The sequence below is a fragment of the Cygnus atratus genome, chromosome 8 (assembly GCF_013377495.2).
Source record: "Cygnus atratus isolate AKBS03 ecotype Queensland, Australia chromosome 8, CAtr_DNAZoo_HiC_assembly, whole genome shotgun sequence".
Classification (NCBI taxonomy): domain Eukaryota; kingdom Metazoa; phylum Chordata; class Aves; order Anseriformes; family Anatidae; genus Cygnus; species Cygnus atratus.
The window spans coordinates 24,865,068-24,886,301 of record NC_066369.1 but is presented as its reverse complement, the minus strand read 5'-3'; the positions used below and the strand labels follow the sequence as shown (position 1 = coordinate 24,886,301).

The 21,234-nt window shown below is 41.8% G+C and overlaps 1 protein-coding gene across 1 annotated transcript in view; it reads left to right on the top strand.

Moving 5' to 3' along the window:
- Positions 1 to 21,234, top strand: part of AGBL4 (AGBL carboxypeptidase 4) — a 900,915-nt gene that overhangs the window by 676,000 nt on the left and 203,681 nt on the right. Inside the window, exon 7 of the mRNA XM_035537467.2 lies at positions 8,800 to 8,889. Coding sequence (XP_035393360.2) covers positions 8,800 to 8,889 — 90 coding nt within the window. The remainder of the gene's footprint in view (positions 1 to 8,799; positions 8,890 to 21,234) is intronic.

The window sequence follows — 21,234 nt, the reverse complement described above, 5'->3', positions numbered from 1 at the left end:
TTGTACAAAGCTTGCACAGCCTTCCAGTGTATGTATGCAGACAACAAAATGATTGTTGCATAGCATACCCACTATGCTATGCCATCTGACTGTACCCCCGAAATTTATTGTTAGCTAATGATGGGACAAAAAGCACAATTAATATTGGTAGACACTAGTGCACTAGTTAATGTGCTGCTTGCAGACATCTTAAAGAAAAATCATCTGTGTGAGGAACTGTTATTGGTTAGCAGAAAGGCAGGGAAGAGACATGGCAGGTTGGTTAGAGTAGGAGAAAGCTTTGTGTGTCCAGATGGAATTTAAACATTTTAGTGGTAACTGTTTTTGTAACAGTATGTGTGTGGGGAGTTATAAGTAGTGTCTGAATCAGGATGGTAGCTTACTTAATTCTTCATCTTTAATGAGGAAAGAAGGTGCCCTACCTCGGGGCATTCATCTCACCATTTTCCTTTGAAGTAAAATACAAGGGTGTGACAGGATTTTATCCTCCTAGACTGCTGGATGTATGATACAAGCTGAATATTCTTAGTATGCTTCTGTCCAAGGTCATGTCTGTGATGCTTACTGATGGTAGGTCATAGTCCAGAGTGTAGAATATAAACACATAAGCAATAACGTTTAGAACTGTTTGGACTCCTCTCAAGCCACAGACTCTCTGACAGCACATCCCTGTGACTACAAACTGGGAAGAGTCAGTGAACAAAGCAGGGGCCTGGCAGTATATCCAGAAAAGGTGGTAACTCAGCTTCTGATGTGAGAGGAGATGGTTTCCACCCTCTCTGCCATCCCCCTTATGTTAAAATGAACCTGTTTCTTATCCTGATTTGAAAACAATGACTAATATTACAGTAAAGACAGATTTGCTTCTGTGCTGCTTTAGAGATGTTGTACAAGTGTTTCAGGCCTGTGGTAAGCTGAGGCCTACCTGTGTCCGCCATCTTGCTGAGGTATTTTGAATTTGGTACATATGATCTTCTACTTAACTTTTGGTGCTACATGCTCAGGTCTGAACTTTGATTTCAGGCACGCTGTGAATGTGAAGAGGGGCTATTCGCTGGTGTCTTTCTCATCTTGCAGACTCAACACTCTCTCTGAAGACAGTATTAGTGCTTCCTGGAGAGGTCAGTGTCATGATCTGAGGAGCAGTGTTCTTCATGAATCTCATTTCAGCAGGTTGCTTTTTATTGACTGCTAGCTCAGCTACTGAAGAACACACTGTCATAGTTCAGTAAAGGCCAGAACCTTTTGCAGAACACCTTGCATGTCCTGTCTGGGATCACTGCTTTCAAGCAAGGTCTTGTACATGGAAGGCTTTATTCTGCTTAACCCTATATCAGTCTCTTGCCTTCCTCCCAGGGAAGGTCTGACAGAGCAAAAAGAAGAAAAAAATCACCTCCTGTGGGGACACCCCATGCTCAATTACAACTGGTGTTTTGGGAAGAATGAGAGAATGGTTTGTGGTGTTCATGTCAGTGTCTGAGAGATAGAATATAGGAGGCAAATCCAGTGACTGTGTTAGTTGCATTGCGGAATACTTCGTGCTTCACTGCTCCCCTGGGTTTGAGCTGGCAGGGGAAGGAAACCTTGATTGCTTTTTCATTTCTTTTCTCCTCAGAATGATCTATGACTCTTCTTACAACAAAATACATTGGGAGGTAACTACCCAGCTATGTCCACCATTTTGTGCTTCTCCAGTCTTTTTTCGACGACTGTTCCTGTTGAGCTCTTGGTTGTTTCTGAGGAGAATGAAAGCATAGCCCCAGTGGGTGATAGTGTTCAGGCACAGCTTTCTAAAAACATCTTTTGTGATCCATACATGATTTTCTGCATGTTTTTCTCTATTTATCCATTGGCCTTGAGAGATTAGAGATGCTGGACAAGAGGATTCAAGGGTTGCATCTCCTGACAGCTGCAGATGTCCATTCCAGAAATGCTTTTTTGGAAGGATCCGTAGGTGCAATGATGTGGCTCTGAATCTCAGAAGCTTAGAGTCTGAGTACAGCTGTATTGAGATTCTCAGTTCTCTTCTGTAGTTCACATGTTTATGCTCATTTTTTATATGGGGAAATTTTAAGTGCTGAAGTTAATCACAGACAAATCCACAGCAAAACTGGAAAGAACGGAACAAAGGTGTCCTGGCTGCTCCTGTAACTGCTGGACTGTTCTGTGAGTGGTTGGTAATTCCCTCTTTGCTATCTTGGCTGAAATTCTGACATGAATTATTCCCTTATCTTTCAGCCCATGCATACTTGTAGCAAACAAACATAGCCTTAGCCCTCTCCACTGGAGAGAGCTGATAGAGAATTGCTTTATAACATGCCCTAGCAATATCTTTTGAATCCCTGGATTTTAAAGACAAACTGAAAAGATACCAGTGTAACTGTAGTATTGCAGGTGGAAATATCTTGCATCTGAATATTTTATTTCTATATTTTAATTCTCTCCTTTGTATAAAGTGAAAGCTACTGGGGCAGCAAGCATTTCTAGAGGGATGATAGCTGTGAAAAGAGAGAACAAGATAGGTACCAGTTAGCATTGATTCCTTCCCTAAAGATGAGGCCCACTTCTCTTGTGGCTGCAGGCAGCTCCTCAGTGTTTCTGCCTATCTTCACTACCCTGGAGTTCAGTTAACAGAATTCTGTGGAATGGCTGCAGATTTTTATACTGCCACTGGTGGTAACAGGAGAAGTGCTACATACGTAAATTACTGTGTTTGTCTGGTGTATGATTTTTAAAAGATAAATGCTACATGTTTTGGTTTGTTTAGTTTGCAATATGATACTGACAACTGCAAGAAAAAAGATGAGTGCTGTAGATCAGAGTTCATTTATTCAAATACAGATGGGTGTGTTCTGACTCTACAGAATTTAAGGAAATAGTATTGAAAGGCACACAAACAAAATGACTTTTAGAAAAAGATGGCTATAATGCTTTTTTCCTGCAGGTGAAATTTACTTTCTTGTTCTATACCAGCTGAAGGACACAAACATTTTCTGGGATTTTGGGAATGATTTCTGGGGTTCTGGGATTAGGCATCAACTTTAACAAGATGATATATAGCTTTGAGGAGACACATTTGATGTACCACTTAGCCTTCCCATAATTTACTGCCTGCCTGTGGTCTCTGGAGGGCAGGGGGTTTATCTACACTCCAACCTGACTTTATAAATAGCAAAGCAGGAGAGGGAAAATGAAAGCAGGCTGGGGACCTGTCTGCTAAACTGTTATGATATGACGGTGATGCAGGTAGGTGACATTAAATGCTACTGTCTGCATCCTTAATTATGAGTTGTCATCACCTTGGCCATTTGAGGACGATAATGTGCTGTTCATATTCCAGATTGCTGTTCTTATTCATAGGACCGTATGTTCTAATGTTCAAAAGAGTATGTATAATTTAAAAACAAAGCCTCAGTTTTTGGTGGGAGTGTTTTTTCAGTGGAGAGGAGGAGTGAGGGAGGATGATGTGAGTGTACCTGGAATGGTTTTGTATGTGGTTAATTTTCCTGCCTCGGAAGGGTGGCAAGCTGACAGTATCAGACGAAATGGAAAAACAGTTGCTTCCAAGACTTAATGAAGATTAAAAACAAGCGAGTGGGTCTGGGAGGTAAGGGGAATCTTCATCTACAGTTACTTGCCATTTCTGATTTTGCAAATAGCTTTGCAGTGTCATTTGATCTGCTTCAGCGTAATTTTACCAGGAGATACTTCTGGCCTTTTGCTTTACAGTCAGATCCCTTTACTGGGCTATTAGCTTGAAAATGCAGTCAAGTATTAACATCAAAACTGTTTATGTAACCTCCCACTGCATGGAACCCCTCCAAAATACCCTGCAATTTAGGTAAGGATGGGGAAGGAGAAGATGAAAAGCAAGAGCTGGACAGAAATTGTGCCTGCTCTGGGATTTAAATAGGTCAACTCATTTCAGTAAATAGAAGTTAGGCTGTTGATATATGCCCATCTAGTTAAACTGTCATCAAAGTTCACTTAGCTGCAGTCTAGCAGAGGTTTTTGGCCATCAGAGATGCATAAGGCATTGTTAAAAAGGACTTGAAGGAAGAGGAAGGAGGAACAAAGAAATAGCTAGGCAAGGAGATCATACAAGTATTACACATTCAGATTCCTGGTGTTGATAATTCTTTCAACATCTACCTTCAGAACACTGAGTCACAAGTTCCTACCCTTCCCCTGTGTTTGTCCCTTTAGGATGCTTGCATATAGCATAAGTCTAAGTGCTCCTTTTTCCCTTTTCCTGGAATATATTTAATCTCCTTTGAACAAGAGCAAACCCAAATCCCAGGGCCTCTGAATAAGGGGGAATTATGGTGGAGGAATACAATGAATGTCTTAATCCTGTGTCACCCTGTCTTTGAGACACTGTGTTACATTAAATTGATTTTGCAAATGAAAGCTAAAAGCTAAGCAAAAGCCCCCAATCTATTTTGCCTAAAGATGATTTTAGTGCTCTTTATGTTCCCCTAAATGACAAACCAATTTGTTACCTGCCTACATAAACATTTGCCTATATTAGTACCAGAAATGTTTTATTTTTATTAGCCCAAACTTTATCTTTTTATGAAGACACAAGGGCCCAATAAAATTAGTGTGCAAATATAATACCCAATTTGCATTTTTCTGTGGTCAGCAGAAAAGCTGAGCAAAATCAATTTGATATTAGGTCAGCATATACATCAATAAAGCATACACACACACAGGACCATTGTAATGGTCCCTGTAATTTCTACGCTGCCAGAGTAAAGAGATTAAATAATATTAAATGCCCCAAAATAGCTTTGCTTTTAAGAGGGATGTAAAAAGAAAAAGAAGAGAGACTTTGGCATAAAATAGGCAATAAAGGATAATAGTTGCACAATCTCCAACTTTAAAACATTGTGACAGTGATCTCAGAAGCAGGCTTCCTGCTAAAAGGCCCCAGTTCAGCAAAGCTCTTACGCCAACACTTACATTTAAGCCCATTTTTAAACACAATAGAAGTCTGTCAAACTAAATCACATATTTAAGCACCTGACAGAGTCAGGGCCAGAGCCTGAATGAAAATTTGGAACTTGAGAGGGTTGGATCCAATTTTGAGCGCGATGTGTAGGACCGCTGCTGGGTAGAGTCCAGGCACAAGTGAGGCTTTGCTAAACAAAACCACTCAGTGCTCCAGGTGGGACTATCTAAGCATGGTTGGAAGGTGAGGGGAGTCAGTGAGCAGCAGAGGCACCGTGTGGAGGTGCTCCCCCTGCACAGAGCTGACTTCACATGGATGCTGCATGGGAGCCAAGATCCTGCTTCCACCTCTGCCAGGAAAATGTGACTAGGGCTAGATGTCTGATTTGAAGAAACTGTAGTACAGTCTTTGCTCATCTCTGCGGTACAAATGGCACCACTTTTACCTTCGGCACCACTTGGTTTCTTTGCACTGCTCAATGCATGTTGATGGGATGTGGCCTGCAAACCAACTATAACAGGCAAGAAAAGCTTGTGTTTATTTGTGTTTATTTGACCCTACCCAGTCTAGCGGTACTTGATAGAGACCAGAAATGGTTCTTTTGTAGTGTGTGTTGCTGAGATATGTACTCCTACCTGAAATGACATTTGTGACCAGAAGTAACAAAAACAAATGGAATTAGGTGCTAATCTGGTCTCTCAGGAAAAGCCAGAGTACAGTAAATGCTGCTTGGATTGGATTTGCTAAAGCAGTTTAATGTGGCAGAGACTAGGCAGCCAGGACAGCAACGACATCAGTGTTGGCTTTCAATGCAGATGTTATAGTTCTGTTGGACAGACAAGCCGAGACAACACAGTGAAGCGTAATGCAATATAGTTCCTTTTTATTTCCTCTGTGGAGTCTTCAACTCACAGGGTTTTGAATACAAAATGCTGGCAACAGCCCACCTCATGCTGCAAAGTCCCTGAGAAAGGAAGACTGGAATTTGTTTTGCCAATGGATACACGTATTTCAAGAAAATGTGTGGGCATTAAAATCAAATTAACGCAAGTTTTTTAGGATGATGGGTTTCCATTTCTTCTGATTAGAGCCTTCAGGTCTAGTATGAATGGGGTAAAATATGGGAGAGGAGAAAGGCAAACCATTCCTAAAGCCATTCCTAGTACCTTGCCCCAGCTTTGCAGCACTCTGAAGGAGTGGAGTTCACTTCCACATTCTCCTGCATGGGCGCCAGTTGAAGGTTTTCTGAGAGATAGACTGCTGGGATGAGACTTACTCTGCCTTTGTACTTCTCCAGCCTTAGTAGTACTAATTTGGGAAATCGTGTCATTACCATACCATGGGTTTAGGACCAGGAATCTGCTATCTCTCTGCAGTCTCTTTCTGAACTGGCATGGTATCAGGAAAGATCTCCGATGTTGAGCAAACTCTACTTCAGTCCTGTTACAGAACTTCATTTTGGTAGTGCAAATGTGATTTCATAAATTCATTATTTCTGCAAGAAAATTCTAGTTACTTAAGCTACTCCATACAAATAGTTGTTTCCATGTTATTATAGCAGCATAAAAATGAAATGAAAAAGGTTAAGTGAATTTGCTGCCTTTCCATGAAGGTTTAGATTGTGTTTTGTCTCCTTTCGGCAGAAAACATTTTCTGAGGGACTCTGTTTTAGTTAGACTTGTGCAATCTGTAACCAAGAGTGGAAGTTGCCATTTACCAGGTGAGAGCTGAGGGAGTGTTGCCAATGAGACTGCTTCAAGTGACCGATTGTATGTGCCATAGTGTTGGAGAAGGAATGTTTGTTGTGGGCCAAATAATGCAAGTTGTATTTAGAGAGGTGAGATTTGAGTTGTTTGTTAGTGGTTAAATGGGTTTCTTTTCAGTATGATATTTGCTTAGTGTTTATCACCATTGCGCTAGCTTTAAAGGCAGAATAGATGTTGAGCTGAGTTTAATAAAGTTTTAAAAAAATGGTGGGGAGGGTCAAAACTGTCATAATTAAAAACAAAAATCTCATCCTCTAAAAAGTTTCTTAGTTGAGAAGCTGCTCCAGCTCCAAATGGGCCACTATTTTGCTGACCACTTTGCTGAGTAGTCATGTTGCTGAGCATTGCTTTTGTGATGAGTCCATGCCCCTTTCATGATTTTTGCTGAGAGGAGAAAACTCCTCCTCTTGCAGATATCATCCCAGACTTCCTCTTTTGCTCATTAAATTTGGCTTGCTGCTATATCTCCTTCCTCCCACACTAATCAATGTTAATGCAAATGATGAGGGGTGGTCATCAGCTGATGGTGTTGTACTCCTTTTTGCTGCCTCCCACGTTTCCTCTGCAGACAGAATTGACCCCACCAGCTGCTACGTTTGTCAGAGACATTCTTATATTTCTTTGCCTTTGGGGCTCAAAAACACCAGAGAGTGGTGAAACTGGTGAGTGAAAGAACAAATGAATGGTTGAGTTGCAGGGTGAGTGTCTGTAGGACATTTAGAAGGGCTGAGGAAATAAATAAATAAAAACTTTGCTGAGATCTGCTGTTCAGTAGCCTCCTGAGAATAACCAAAAATGTATTGATTATTTCTGTGATTTTTTGTTAGGTGTGATTTACTATTGGGTAAGCCGAGCATTTGTAAGACTCAGGAAATTAAAAACAAACACCACCAGAAAACAAACAAACAAAAAAAAAACTCAAGTGTGGTGTCAGGCTCCAAATATCTTTCTGTGTTTAAGAATGTATGTGTTTAATGCATAAGCCTAATTTAAAAAAAAAAATCAGTTTGGATTTAGTTTTCAGTCGCCTTTCAGTGAAAAGACTTTATTTCACAGCAAAGATTTAAATCGGATCCTGCTGTGTCTAGTTTTACTCCTGCTGTGTGTTCAGATCTAGATAAGATATCTAACTGAGTCCTGACCTCTTATGGTCTTTTAAGTTCCCAAAACTTCTTTGAAGGGGCGTAATTTTTATTTTCTGTTTGTTAACGCTGTCAGTGCGCAAACGAAGAAAACATCCCGCTTGACCCATGAAGCATCATGGTTTCAATAGTGCGGGATTAACCCATGCAAAGTTGTGTTAGGATCTGTCTTCCTTCTGCTGAGCTGTAATTTGGAGGGGACCCAGCTTATTTTCACAGCCCCACAGGAGAAGGTTGCTTAGTGCACCCCTAGCCACATTTTATGGTCCACCTGAGAGGTCCTTGCTATTTCACGTAGCAGGGCAAGTGATTTCCTTAACGTGATTCATATACTTACTGTTTCTCCCCACTTTAATTCTTTTATTTTTTTTAATTTGTTTTTGAATGTCTCTTTCAATCAGAGCAGATACAGACCCAAGTAGTTAAAAAAAATAAAAGAACCACAAGCCCCCCCAAAAACAAAACCCATGCTAATAAATATCATTTGTTAGCACTTACTGTTGTTTGGCACTGCTAAGGTTTGTATCAAGTGTAATGCAGGGTGCAATTGGCTTTACGATGTGAATGGCCCCCCACTGTTCTACTCGGTGCCCCAGGGGGACGTTTATCACAAGTGAGAGAGCAATTACAGTGCAGTTAAACTCACTGTAGTAAATCTTGGTTTTTAAAAAGAGAGCTAACTTTGTTGTCGCAGGTTTGGCTGCGTGTCATTAGCTTTGCAGCCCTTGTGCAGTCTGCTGTTATGGCCTGGTGCAGAGACCCAGTGACGCTGCCTGCTTTAATTATAGATTGCGCTTATTTATAATGTATGACCAATTTTAATAAAAGGATATGCTTTAATATTAATGTCCCCGTGTGTCCTACATATGGGACCTGGTTTAAGGATCTTTGTCTCTCTTTTTTCCCCTCTGTCACCTGCCACCCCCCTCTGCTGCAGCGAACCTGCGTCCAGGTGCAGAACAGAAAGTGGTGTTCATCACTGCGCGTGTCCACCCTGGGGAAACGCCATCTTCCTTCGTGTGCCAAGGTGAGTGCCTGCAACATCATGGTTTTGTAACAAAAAGGAAAGATCAGATCTGGTTTCCTATGGATGCACTTGCTGGATATGCCCAATTTTGTTGGTCTGACAGAAGGCTGAGTTCATGTGACTTTTTTCCCATGGTGAAAACACTAGAAGACTCTCTCACCTCTACCCAGCTGTATGTCTTTTTGAAATCAGTGGGAATACATCCTCGCTGAGACTTGTGAATGTTTGCGGAACCTCGTCAGAACTGGGCAGTGGGCTCTGAGGTTATTCAGGAAGACTTGACAGTCTGATATGCACATATGCAATGTGATCCCATACGGATCCTTTCTGTAGGAAAACCAGCTGGAAAAGCTCTGGGAGGAGTTCTCCAGTATTTTTTCTTGCTGTCTACTATTTTCAATAATTTTTTCCACTGCAAAGCAATGGCCCCAATTCTCCAGTGTAATTCTGAGAGGCCTCTATTTGTCTGAAGCTGCTGCTCGGAGGAGCACAGCTCCCAGTGGCTGACAGCTGTTCCCTGCACAAAGCATTCCTGCTAAAAATAGAAAGCAAATTACCCAGCTTGTATTTATAAAGAGTTGTAAATCTCAGGCTTGTGGGTAGAAATAAATAAATAATCCTTGCATGTGTTCATATAACTTCATTGTATAGGTCTGAAATATTGTACTTATGGTATGTGATTTTTCTGTGGTGATAAATTGTTGATGGTGTAAATCAGCGTAACTTCCCCGAAACCAAGGGAATGTGCTAATTTACTGCATCAGCTCGGGTATGGCCCTGCCTAGCCAATGAGTTGCATCAATCAAGCATATGCAGAGCTTATTATATTGGCTGCTCGTAATGCTGCAGATTGGTTTGCAGCTGGCCCTGTTGGTACCTAAAGACCTCAGTGTGGAAGGTCTGGCACAGTTTCATGGTCTTCTGTGTACTTCTCAGCCTGGCAAAACCCTGTGTCTGGCACCTCTCTAAGGCAAAAGGTCAACAGCTGTCACTTCTACTGTCCTAGCCCGATGGGCTAAGAGGATACTGGGCCTCTTCTCGTCAGTCTGTGTGCTAGCAAAGGTAAAACGTTTCCTCTAAGACAACAGGGCTTCAGGCTGAGAGCAGGGGAACTCAGCAAGTGCCTCATCTCCTGTGGTGGCATAGTCAATGCAGGGCATTTTAGTATACATGGTGTTTGTTAATGAATATGGATTTTTAATTGGGTGCTTTGATTCTGTTTGTGGCTGTTGGCATAGCCCTGCAAAATGAGGGCTGAGGCATGCTGCTGAGGTGGTATTTTGTAAATGAAGTTATTTTATTTTTATAATGGAGAGTTTATTTAAATCAGGAATAAAAAAGAAATGTGAAAAAGTGGGTGGCATGTTTAGCCTGATGAAACAACTGGATGGAAGTCATGCTCTGATTCTCTCAAACTGTTTTGTAGGAAAAGAAAAAAAAATTAAAACAAGAGGGGGGGAAGTAAGAAAAAAAAATAGGGGTCAGTCTTGGAGAAGCACGTCAGAAACTTGCTGTGACTGCAGTTATAATGCACGCTTGACTCACTTGGAAATGCATGGATCTGAAGGCACTGAACTCTGCTGTGCATCAAGACATTCTGCCCAGTGCAGATGAAGCTGCCTTGTGTGTATAATTAGTGTCAAGACAAGTAGAAATGGCAAACATTTCAAGGCTGATGCTGTGTTGTTTCTAGTATTGCCAGATGTGAAAGTGGGTGCTTGCATAACTTTTGCATAGGAGGGTCAAAAGAAGGGATGAAAAGGGTCCCTCAGGCAATCAAGTAAAGGCACAATAAAGAATTTTATTTCTGGAGTCCTGGGACGCATTTTGGCAGAGTTAGATGCTGCAGATTTAATATCCAAATGCAAGCGCAGTGCATACGGAATGTGTCAGGATTTTTTTCCTCAGTAGAGAGATTTGTTCTTGAATACTTGATTATACTCACCACCTCGTGTATTAAGATATGGAAGTTAATCCCAAAGACTCCCCAGGTGCAAGCAGGATCTCAGGGAGGAGCAGAATTGTGACTGCCCAAGCCTGGAGAATCTGCCAATAGAGGAACCAGACATAAGTTACAAGCTTTTTTTTTTGATGTTTCATTCATTTCAGGGTATGTCTTCCTCTTTAAGGCACTAAGTGCATAACTAACTCCTTACCTGTCTTTGGGCAAGCAGAGTCTCTTCCTACCCTCTTTGGCCTGCTCTCTGCTGAGGATATACAGCTACCTGTAGTGTCAACACCAGCCTCCTGGGGCTTGACGCTGGCTTCCTATTGTCTTCCACTTTTTGGTTAGGCAAGACACCCTGCGAAGGAAGTTATCTAGCCTTGATATACCAATATACACTTGGTCCTGACTATTGATCCTTTGTCTTCTGCTTATCCAAAGATGAGAGCTAAACAAGCATCTTTGTGTAACTGTGGGAGAAGTCCATAAATGCTCCTCTCCATTCAGGGCTGTATTGTTTTTGTTATCAGTCTTCGTTTTCCATTATGAAGAATCTACCGAAAACTGGGGTTTGGATACAAATACCCCTTATCCTTGCAGATGTTATAAGTGTTGTAAACTTGGTTACACACCTTATTCTCCTTACAGCTGTGGAGTGCTAGCAGCAGTAGCCAGACCTCCCTAGAATCATTAAACACCTCGTCCAGCAGTTAAGAACAAGTGCCATAATATTTCACACACTGTGCAGCTGCTGAGCTGTAGCTCAGTTCCTTAAAAGGCAGATAAAACCCCAAAGGGCCTCCTCACAGACAGATGGATTAAGAACCTTTTGTTTCTGTTTTGGTGTCTTAAGAGTTATCACACTGCTTGAGGTTAGCCTTTTTAGGAAGTTTTCCTGATAGTTCTAAACTGCTCATTGGGAAGTTCAGGGTCAGAGTTGGAGAATTAGGCACAAGAGAAGAGTATATCACATGAGTACCCTTTACATCCAAAGGTAGAACAGTGCTCTCCTTCCTCAGACTGTGATGGTGTCCATGATGATTATTGATGCTTGTCATGTTTGGGGCTGAGGAAGTAGGAGTAGGGTTGAGGATGAAGAGGCCTCTTGCTTTCAGTTTACTCTTATAGAACATTTTCTAACAGACCAAAGTCACTGCTGCTCCTGCAGGGCTTTTATCGTGGAAAAACAAAACAAAACAAAAAAAAAAACAACAAAAAATGATAATTCATTTTACAACTTGAATTCGTCTCTCTTGGGCTGTTCTGATTTCTGAGTGATTTCTGAAGTTCAGACAGGACCAAATATCAAATAATGCCTCATACTTATGCAGTGTGCATGTGTGTAAAATGCAAAATCCATGTACAAGTCCCTACCATCCAAAAAAATGGTGTTAAACCAGCTTTCTAAAGGCTTGGATTTCATTCAGGGTCTGGTAATAAGAGTATTTTTCCAGTGTTCTTGTAATCTTATTTTCCTTCCTCTGGCTGTTAGACTTGTTTTGTTGGAGATGGCAAATGCACGTGGAGTGTTGCAGGAGACATGGTAGCTAGTGAGTTTAAATTTTCCTGTATGTTTTTGCTTTTGCCAGCATTCAGCAATTGCAAATTTAAGCATGTCTAGATGTACGTAGGCATGTACTTTCCTCATAAACTTAGGATCTTCCATTGGAAGGATGCCGTTTTTCATCTCTGTAATGCATTTGCCGATGTGGCATCCACTATGCCATTTAAATCCAAAAATTAAGATTTCTTCCCCAAGCATTTTACTTTAAAGTTTGCTAGGCTGGGAGCCCGGGGTGGAAGACCTAGTGCGAGAAGGGAAGGAGAGGGATTTGCAGATGCTGAGCATCTTGTACTAAATGCAATTTGACCTGATGCTGACCTTGAAGCTTATGGGCTGAATAGGGAACAGCCGTTAAAAAGAAAATATAAGGAAAACAGACACCTGGGACTCTTATCCATAAGAAATGGAGCAAAAATGACTTTTCAATCAATCTCTTTTCATTACAGCTGTTTAAATGAATGCTCCCTCTTGCTTCACCTTAAATCAAATGATATGAAATGAAAAACCAGACTACACCAGTCAATGACTTTTTTGGTTTTCTGTGAGCATTCTCGATCTGCAGTTTTAACCCCCACTCTCTTGCCACTAGAGGGCAGGGAAAAAAAATGAAAACTTTTGTACAATTTTTGATTTAAAGTTTGAAAAACAGGGTAGAAGGGGACAAACTGCCTGAAAACAAGTTTTCCACCAGCTCTCTCTGCTATTGTATAATAATTCACCAGGTTAATGGGTTGTTGAACTTGCTCTCTACATGACTAAGGTACTCTTCTCCGTCTCCATGTGCTGTGAAGGATCTTATTCTAGGACAGACTCCAAGATGTCCTCTTAGAAGTGATGGAAGTTGTCTGGTTCGCTTCATGGAGGCAGTGCCTTCAGATTCTTTGAATTTGTTCCTGGAGAATCCCTGAAGAAATTAATAAGAGCAAAGATGCTGCAACAAGACTGGAACTTGTTTTTTTTTGCTTGTAGGAAAGGCAGCTGTATATGCAAAAAGTCATTTCTGAACTTGTTGCTTCTGCTTGGAATTTCTGCCAATCTTTGTCTTTTATTATGAAGAAATAGGAGGAATAAATTGTGTCTGGGTTAAATGTTTTTTTTTCTACTTCCTTCACTAAGCATAAATCTTTGGGCATTAGGGCATAAGTGATAGCTGAAAGACAGGACAAGGCATGTTTTAAATGCAAGAGTAAATGCAGCTAATGAAGCCTTTACATGTGAAAAGAACCTTTCTGAAGTAACAGAGGTGGTCATCTTGCTTAGCTATTTCACGGGAATAAATTTCACCAAGAGAAATTAAACTGAGTCCTGTAGGCATTAGTATAGGGTGCTTTGGAAGCAGCAGGCAGCTGTGCTGGCTAAAAGCAAAGTCCAGAAAGTGCCTGTTGTGGTAATGAAATGAAATGTTGTGGCCTCAGAAGCTTGAGAGCATTATCTGTTGGACTTCACCAGACTGAATTTTTGTCTAAATAGATGCAAGTTTTGCATCAGTTCTAACCTCATTCTATATGCATCATTTGTGATGCTCTTCCTTCTAGCAAGACAAATCTTCATTTCTGGGCTATATTTCTTACCAGAGGAGGAAACCAAATAGAATTCCACAGTGTGTGGGTATTACACATGCATGTTTGTTATATTACTGTAAGGTTTCAGTTCTGTCTTCTCTGGCAAATGAAAGAGACTAGAAGCAAATGTGTATACTCTGCTGGCTACACCTAGGCTTAAAGAAGTGAATGTTTCCATACGTACCAAGACTTAGCTTGTGGTTCATCTTTGGATACAGTAGGGTGCTCTGCCTTGGCCGTGCAGCAAGTCTGGTGATTCTCCCAGACACAGGAATGCTCTTTATGGTACCATTGCCAGGGTTTCAGTTTGTCAGTTGCTTTTCTTTTGCCAAAGAAAATGAGCTAAACAGAAGCTCCATTTTAAGGGAGTTTTACACTCTTCCCACCCCAAAGGTACAAAAATGCTGAGTTTACATTCCCTTTCAGTATTTGTTGTACCCTTTGCAAATCTCCTTTTTCACCTGCAATCCTTAGGAAAATGCATTGGCCGTTGCACATTTCTCATCTAGAGGTGACAGGTCTTGCTCAAAAAAGAGCAAAATCTTTCTATAAAATGAATGGTATTCTGCAAGATGTTATGCATAAGTTGTGGCAGAAGTAGATGGGAACGCTCTTCTGCTCACTTAGCCACAGCTTAGCACTTACAAGTAGTGAGGGGAACATGGTGAACAGAAGTTGCAGTTCATGGTCTCTTTTATAGGGGTTCAGGAAACCGAATGATAAGCAGACAAAGACAACAGAATTCAGCAGCCCAACCATAAAATGAGCTGCAGGGCTCTCTTAAAGTTGTTAGACTGCATTCATCCTTCTCACTAAGACTTTTTTTTCTCTAAGTGCACAGCTTCTAAGCTTTAATACAAAGGGAAACACACTCTCCTTGACTTCTAAAGCAACATGAAAAACACCATTGTCTGTCCCTTGTAAATCTCCTGGATGGGATTTTAGTGTGAAGTATCCCAGGGGAGAGAGATTGTTGTGAGAATATAAAACGTCCATATTGGAGGAATGGAAATAAAAGCTCCTCTTAAAAATGTTGATGTAAATAGACCATTAGAAGAATTTCTGCTATGTTAGGTGTTATAAGATGCCACATCTTGAATCAAATCACTATAGTGTCAGGCAGGCATGAGAGCTTACATGACTGGTTTCCTGAGCTGGAGAAAACTTTTAATGAGGTTAAATTTCTCTGGCTATGTAGTTTTGTGGCTCACTCATATTGTGTGCTTTTTGGATGTGCCAGCGAACCCCTGCACAGAAGAGAAGGCATGGAGGTGGCAGGGTGGGTGTGGGGGTTGCAGTCTGCAAGAGGAAAAAGGAATCCCCAGGACCTATGAGAGACAGGCTGCCTTGGAGGAAGGAGTTGGGGCATCTGGGGAGAAGGTTGTGGCTGAGACACCTTTTGCTACCAGCAGCAGAAGTTGCTGTCTTATCTCCTGTATCCCCTGAGCAGCAGTGGGACTAAAAAATCGGAGTCACCAGGCAAGCTCACCCCCTGAGCCTAGCCCTGCATGCTTGCTTTGCGTCTTCCAGCAGAAGGAATGGATCGGTCTTAACCCCTCATCCCTGGGACAACAAGGTCAGCTTTGCCTATGCAGCTAAAAAATGTCAAGTGGTTTTGTTTGATTCAGTTTGCTCTTTGCCCAGGGCAGGCCTTTGACTACCTCTGCTTAACTAATCCTCTTTACAGTAATCAGAGTTAAAGGAGCCCTTGGTCTTCAAGAGAGAGAATTGAGAAAAGCTTCACTGCACAACAGCAGGCAAATTTGCTTTGTCTCTGGGTGGGATTGCCCAATTAATCTCTTAAACATACTGGTTTTGCAATGTTTCTTGACTGCTCATACTTCTGAATAGCATTAGCTTAAAGATCATTTCCTTCCAGCCCTAACCAACCTGCCTGTAGGGCAGAGCACATCATCTTTGTATCAGAACACAGTGGCACTTTGTTGGTTTCTGAGGATAGGAAAAAGAAAATATTGCTACAGCTGAACTTCATGGTCATTTAGCTTTCCTTAATATGGTCTGTTTTTCCAACTGGAAATGGCAGTCCAGGTGGATTTTCAAGATGTTCTTCTCTTTCCATTTATCAGTTAGGTCAGGACCATTTTACATGCATATTGCTCTCTGTGCAGCCATAGGCAGCAAGTTGTGCTCTTGTAGGGAGAGGTGCTTTGCCCATGCTGCCCAGCTTCTCTGGGTCTGCACGGGAGCACAGGCCTGCTGGAGGTACTAGATGCCTTGCTTGTGGCATTGCCAGCAGGGGCTGTGCAGCTGTCCAGCTGGCGAAGAGCATCTATGTCCTGTGCAGGTAGGTTTCCCCAAGAAACTGAGCTTCATGTGCATGGTCAAATGCTGCTGGAGGTTCTGGTGCTAGGGGGAAATCCCAGGGAGAAACCTTGAAGTCTTGCCCCAGTGGAATTGGACAAGGGCATGAATATGCAGAAATCAGAACAGGGTTGGAAAAGCCATAGGAAGCTGGAGGTTGTCTTCAGATTTCATCTGCATGGCTCTGCTGTCAATGAAAAAGGAATGGCTGATAGTAACTGTCATTAATTTCAAGGAGTCAAAGTTGTGAGTTGAAGCCCTTTCTGTAAGGTCTATAGTGTGTGAGATGTACTGATCAAGCTGCAGGTGTTGTGCTGGTATCTCAGGCTTCACAATTAGTTCTCTCTTCTCGTTTTTATACTTTAATCCTTTTCCTTCCCTTTCAGTATTGTCCAAGATCTTCCTCACAACTGATATTAATCTTGCTGGTCTATTGTTTCCAGCTTTGTCTTCTGACCCTTTGTTCTTTGCCTGCCCTGGCTCCGTTCAGCTGAATTGAACTTTTTGTTTTCATTTTGTTTTCAGTTCTTTTGTCTCCAAGGTGCCCTGTGCTTGCCTTCCTGCTCCTTCTGCAGTGCTATAACTGCTGCTCTGAGGAGCCGGCATTCATGTGTGACTGGGACTTGGCTGCTGGAAACTTTTCTTTGACACAAGGGCACCTGGGTGAGATTCTGCCTCTGCCCCTGCACAGATTGCTCACATGCTTTGTGTGCGCCTGTCGCAAGGTATTGTGTATGTGTTTATAAAGAGGCATGTCCCCTTGACTTCTGCAGCGTAAAGAGCAAAGGGCCTAAATCTCCTCTGGAGGGCAAGTAGAAGGGACTCATGATAAAAGCAGGTTCCTGCCTGAGAGAACAGCACTTTGGGGAGGTCATCTTTGCTCTTGCAGCGCAGTCCTGCTTTGCGCTCTGAGGATTGAGAGGAGGGTAATGGGGCATGTACTCCATCCAAAAGTGGGCACAAATACTTTGCCAGTCCTGCTTAATTTTATCTTGGAAGAAATGTAGGCAAAAATTGCTTTGATGGAAATCTTAATACGTGGGCAAACCTCTGTTAAATACTTTGTGGACAAGGAGTTAGAATGTGGATTTGGGGTGATTTTGAACAGTTGCATAGTTCTCTAAAAAAAAAAAAAAAATTAAAAAAAAAAAATTACCTTTACCAGGAAAGTTGGCCCTTTAATGATAGATCCCTATAGCGGCTTTGAAATAAGCTGTTACTCTGCAGTGTGCATATCAGTCTGAGGTCTCAGTTTGTTTTCAGTGGCACCCCCCACCCCTGATGTCTGTATCTTTCATGCAACAAAAGAGGCTACTTATTAAACTTATTAAAGCTGCATTTTTGTGGTCAAGATGTTAAAATTCTATCTATTTGCTGTAGTTAAATGTTCTTCATCTCTGGTGAAACATGTGGACTCTTTTTTTTCTTTTCAGTGATGTTCCTAATGGCCAAGGATAAGAGGAAAAATAACACCTTGACACTAGCTTATGTGGTCATGGTGCTGCCAGAGTCTAAACCCATTGCCGCGAGGAGCTTGGGGAGAGGTTCTGTCTGAGGGCTTGCTGGCACTTGAGAGTTCATTTACATCTGAGGCAGGCTGTGAATGTAGAGTGGAGCTGACTATTTCTTAAGCAATTCTTATTCTGGAACAAGAGCATCATATTCCTACTTAAATATGCTTCAAAGTAGGTTCTGTAATGAGCGTCTCCAAACAGAATTCTTTAGGAAATGCTGTGGGTTTTTTCTTCCTCAAACAGCAACAACAAAACTCCTCAATGCTTAGAGAATCCCTGAAAGTTGTATCTTGCTATCTTCCTCCCTTGTGCTCTTCAGATGGAAACGTGCACTTTATACACTCCTGGAGAATTTTACCTCTTCACAAGCAGAGATGTCAGTTGCTTGTAGCAGCCCTACTCACATGAGGACAGTTTGCTCTCTGGGTATTCCTTCTTCATTGCTAATTACCATCACCTTCAGGATTTACAGCACAGCTCCATTTTCACAGTAAGGTTTTCTTGGGGGTTGTGTGGAGATGGGGGGCATACAATATATTCTGCTCCTTAGCAGCAAGGAGCTTGTCTCTGACAGGCAGTGGCCCTAATTTTTTTCTCTGGAGCTTATTCTTGCCTGGATACCATGCACTGTAAATAAAAGAACAGATCCCTCTTCATTGGTGAGGGGCAGACTGCTGCAATGCTTTTCTTGTGTAGACATGTGGTCACCTTGTTGCGTTTTTGTTTGTTTTTTGTCTTAACAAAAAAAGCAAATCACAGAAAAAAGCTTTTCCCTGCTGGAGACTGGTGTAAAGCAGCTACCCAACACGTCCCCTCCAGCAGCTCTGGAAGCAACCTGCAGATACACAACTTTCATCTCAAATTCAAGGGGAGAAAATTCAAATGCAGCCAGCAATTTCTTGGCGATTGCATCTTCCCAGAGGATTAGGTTTTTGTTTAATAAATCACTTTTTTTTCCCCAGTCTGGTCAGCTCATGAGTCACCAGGAAGTAGTTCAGGTGTTGCACCCCGTCCCTGCTTTCGATGTATGCAGGGGCTGAAGTTGGACTTTGCTATGCAGACGGACTTCTGTGCTTCATTTCACTTTTGACTGTTCTTTGATGCTGATCAGAATTGCTCAGCCTCCACCACCAAGGGTGAAATGGATGCAGACCTATTTTCTCTCACAAGCGGTTGGTTTTACTTGTGTGGTACTTTCAGATGTTTTTCTGAGGTGCAAACCCAGAGCAAATGTTTAGCTGAGTACGCCGCTTGTGACAGTGGCTACTGGCAAGTACCTGTGGACTGTTGAAGGCCAAGGCAACTTAACAGAGATGCTCCCCAATGTACTCTTGCAATACTCTACAGCTGAAGGAATCTGTAAAGGATAGCTGCAAATGACTGCTTTGGCAGTGCCCCTCTGGTCTCCATGATAGAACTTGGTGTGTCTGCCTGCTTCATACCTATTGCTCCTGGGTCTCTATTTGACTGAGCAGCACATTTGCAGGTGTTGGAAGCCATTTTTAGAATGCGTTTAAAAATATATTTTTCATTTTTCCTAACGTTATTTATGCAGTGCCTTTTTTCTTTTTCACTGTGTATTAGATTTTCATATGTAAATGAATTCTGTCTCCCTCCAGAGAAATCTATCTTTTGCTTTCTTGGTTTATAGCACACTCTTTGCTTGGACTGATCTATCCATCTTCAGTAGTTTTTATTTGTTTTCTGGAGACTTCCATAGTTCCTATTGCTACGATAGTTAATGCCACAATACTAAGAGCACAACATGGCTGCTTGTTTGCACTTACTGAATATGCAGAAATGTGTTATATGACAGGTCCTGGAGAGAGGTGTTAGGCCATCCATCCCTCCATTCCCACTTCCCAACTTTGTTAAACTAAGCCCACTGGAAACCCAAAGGTTCTTGGTCCCCAGGAAAAGGCAGAGCTGCCAGGCTTTGAGGATGTAATTCTGAGCATAGGGAGTGCAAAGAGTCCTGGCGAGACAATTCAGCAAAAGGCTTGAAAGAAGTGTTGTCATCTTTGGCTATTCCTTGCTGTCCAGCAAACTTTAGTGGTTGTTTCCCAAGCAGAATAAAGTCTGCCTAGTCCTCCCTGATGATGTGTGTTTTTGTGTTAATTTTTTTTAAATTTTTTGTTTTGTTTTTTGTTTGTTTGTTTTGTTTGTTTGTTTCGTTGCTTATAAAGCTCTGCTGGGAATCTTTTTCCTGGTGCGGGCAACTTGGGAAACTTTGCACTTGTGGTGCAATCCCTTTGTTGGCCCCAGAAGGGCTTCTGACATCCGAGTATTCAGTTGTTATGGAGGGGAAGAGAATAGTCATCTTTCAGCCTTTTGGAAGCTCAGACTGGTCCTCAGTGGAGCACTAATAACATAATAGCCTTAACTCCAAAACTAAAAGGAAAAAAAATGGAGAAAAGTGACTTTTTTTCTTTTCCCCTCTTTGCTAGTGCTGTGTGAGCTGTTGATGTACAGCTGAATCTCCCCTTCAGGGCCATGGTCAAAAGACTGATGTTTTATAAGTTGATAAGGATAGCAGGAAATAATGCAAGGATTCCTGAGTTAATTCTGCAAAGAATGTAAAATGCCTGCTTAACCATGGTTCATGCATTCTGGATCTTCCTATTCTGTATGCATTTTCCCCCCTTGCCATCAAGCCATTTTTCAGGATTGTGATCCTCTTGTCTTACACATCAGGGAAGGCAGAATCTCCCTGAATATTTCTGTTATAGCTGTATTGAGCATTAGTTAATTCTGTAAAAATTGAGGGCCATAATCCAGCAAACGTTTTTCTTACTGTCTGGAGGACTTGCACTCATGGGAAAGACAGACTTTGAATAATAATGATGACCATACACATCTTCTGAAGCAACATCTTTAGAATTATTCTGATAAATCCCAAGTAATTCATTAATAAAGCAAGATCATCTGATTCCTGCAGTGTATCCCCAGAAACTCTTTTGTTTTCTCCCAGGAGGAAAAGAGAGGCATCATCCAGGGCATGTTGGTAGACTCATTTTGATGTAGAGAGAAGTCCAAGCTCCTTACAGCATATTAGGAAAATTAAAGAAAACAAAGCTAACCAACAAAGCCACCCACTCAGGTTGCGCTGTGCACTGAATTTATGAACCCTTCGGGCAATCCTGCAGCAGCTGCGCGCTCCTGCTGATATGTCCTCTCTTTGACAGCCTGACACGTTCTTTCAAGTCGATTCCACAGGTTTTGCTGTTGCGCCAGTTTTACTGGAGAATTGTATGGCTGCCCGCGAGGCCTGGGGGAGATTAGTTTGTAGTTAAGCAAGCTACATCAGGGTAATTTAGTGGCTGAGGTATGGATTCATCACTGCAGAGGTCAGGAAGCAGTCTGCTCCTTTCTGTTTAGTCTTGCACTTACCAGACAAATACTGTCTTGGCCTCACTCTACTTCCTCATGTGGGTATAT